Consider the following 2,685-nt stretch of genomic DNA (forward strand, 5'->3'; position numbering starts at 1 on the left):
TCCAAAATTCAGGACAATATGACCGTTGAAACTCTCGAAAACACAAAAACAGAACAGCTAACTCAATCAGAAATATCCGTACGAATTTTTTCACATTAGCACCATAAACTAGCTTAACCCCTTTAACCCGACACTAGCATTCTACTTCCTTTTAACCCATCTTAAAACACAAGATTTCAACTTTGTATTTAACTCGTGGTACCTAATTTTTGGCAAGGCATCTCCAAGTCTTTCTACCTAATATTATAAAATGTCTCGGGGCAATTTTATAATGTCCCCTGTGCCCGTTGTTTTTCTTTAAATTTTCTTGAATAGAACAGACGGAACCTTAATGTACAAAGACTCCCTGACAAAAAATTACAAAGACTTTGTCCCTATTAGGAAAAATTATACTGCTCAAACCACAACTTGAACATCAATGGAGATTCAAATCCTATCCCAAAAAATTGTCAAACCTTCAGTTCCAACACCAGATACTCTTAGAAACCATAAGATATCTTTCATAGATCATCTGGCTCCTTCACTATCTGTGCCTTTGATTTTCTACTACTCTGCCAATGAGCACAAAAATTCTGTAAAAAGTTGTGAAAACTTGGAGAAATCTCTGTCAGAAGTCCTAACCATTTTCTACCCATTTGCAGGTAGATTTATTGAAGATGATCTCCTAGTTTGTTGTAACGACGACGGAGTTAAGTACATAGAAGCCATAGTTGATCTTCGTCTAGAGGACATTATTGAAGGAAGAGTTGTGTTGGAACTCCTTGACTGCCTTGTTCCGAATGATGATGAAGCAGATCATTTGAACTCAAGTACTCGTCCCCTTGTCTTCATTCAAGTCAACACTTTCAAATGTGGTGGAGTTGCTATTACAGTCCGAGGTACACATAAGATAGCTGATGCAGTGACAGGGATGGCATTTGTTAATGCATGGGCTAATGCAAGTAGAGTAGGAGTTCATGAAGTGGTTCCTCCAAGTTTTGTGCTGCCTTCTAAGATTCCTGTCAGACCAAGTAGTGGAATCTTTAAACTAGTTCCGCGTGTAAACCCTAACAGCAAGCTTGTCACACAAAGATATGTGTTTGATAAAGATTCCATATCAGTCCTTAAACTGAAAGCTAAGGCCTCGGTTGGTAATTATAATTCAGGGGTGAACGCGAAACAATTTTGGATAAGTAAGGTGGAAGTTGTGTCAGCAATTATATGGAAAGCCCTCATTAGAATTGCTAGAGAAAAGCATGGACACTCTATTCCATCGGTTATGGTTCAAAATCTGAACTTGAGGGGAAGGACTTCCCCACCTATGCCAGATAATACTTGTGGCAACTTTTATTCAGTTGCAACAGCTCGGTTCACAGCAGATGAGAGCAAGATTGATTTGCATTTCCTCGTGGCACTCACAAGAGATTCCATCAGGAGAACCATAGACATATACTCTGAAACACTACTAGACAGCGATGAATTTTTTTGTACTGTGACCAGTAAGTTTAATGAAGCAAGGGACGAGATGCAAAGGCCCGTGGAGGAAAGTCATTTTGTATGGTGTAGTAGCTGGTGTAAGATTCCTTTTTATGAAGCTGACTTTGGATGGGGAAAGCCCTGTTGGATAAGTAACGCGTGCAGGATGGCGGAAATGGTTACTTTACAGGACACACAGAGTGGAGAAGGTGTTGAAGCTTGGGTTACTCTGAAAGGTGAAGATATGATTAAGTTCCAACAAGATGTGGACGTTTTAGCTTTCACTTCTTAGTCAAGAAAGATTACGGGATCAATCTCTGAATAAGTTTCATGAAAACTGACGACTGCTGGTCGATTTGTTGCAAAATTTTACAATTCCAGTTTGTAGTTTTTTCTGCCTAGTCGAGGATTTTAAGCTTAATATATGTTGCAGGCTAACAAAAGTAACATGGTTCGATTCTACAAACATGAGGACTATCAAGTGGCATATATAATACAAACTTGTAAGAAGCATATTATCCTACTAACAGTTAAAACTGGAATTTTTTTACATTTATTGGTAATACAACATGTGATAAACAGAACATAACATTGGAAGATAATATGCAATCTATTAGATTTTAGAACGGTCCTGCCTCATGTCATTATGTACAGAAGAACACATAAACCCTATGCTCAAACTTCGCAAAACTAATCCTTAAAGAGGCTTAAATTTGACACCAGAGTTTAAACCGTCTCCTCTTCTCGATCTAGGCTCTCACAGTCTCATGCAGTGAAGGTTTTTCAGTAGAAAGTAAAGGGAGAAGCATGTTATCCAGGTGGTGTTCACAAATAAAAAGCAGAGACGCACATATACACCTGACCTGAGCTCTCAGGCTCCTTTCAGTAAGAACATATAATCTGACTGTATGAATGTCTTCAAAGTCATTCATTACTTGATTATTACTCTTTGACTCTTTGTGTTAAATCTATTGTTATTTTCTTCTTATTACATCTATCTTTTATTAATAATAGTCTGATTACAAGTCCTGCAGTTTATAGAACCATAAAACTATATTTTTGAGACGAGAACATTACATGTCAAGAGAAATAAAATTCCACGGGACAACGAGAACAGATTGAAATTAAGAAAGCAAAACCATAACAACATATATCTGATGATCATAAATGTTCATATCTAAATTAAACTCGAAAACAGAGAACTACTGCAACTTCTATACAAGAAAAAAG

The 2,685-nt window shown here is 37.3% G+C and overlaps 1 protein-coding gene across 1 annotated transcript; it reads left to right on the forward strand.

Moving 5' to 3' along the window:
* The first annotated feature begins 418 nt into the window (after positions 1–418).
* Positions 419–1,847, forward strand: LOC141687310 (limonoid 21-O-acetyltransferse-like). Its single transcript, XM_074492542.1, has one exon. The coding sequence runs from the start codon at positions 419–421 to the stop codon at positions 1,745–1,747; it is 1,329 nt and encodes a 442-aa protein (XP_074348643.1). The 3' UTR covers positions 1,748–1,847.
* The last annotated feature ends 838 nt before the right edge of the window (positions 1,848–2,685 follow it).

This window comes from Apium graveolens, chromosome 9, assembly GCF_009905375.1.
Source record: "Apium graveolens cultivar Ventura chromosome 9, ASM990537v1, whole genome shotgun sequence".
Classification (NCBI taxonomy): Eukaryota; Viridiplantae; Streptophyta; class Magnoliopsida; order Apiales; family Apiaceae; genus Apium; species Apium graveolens.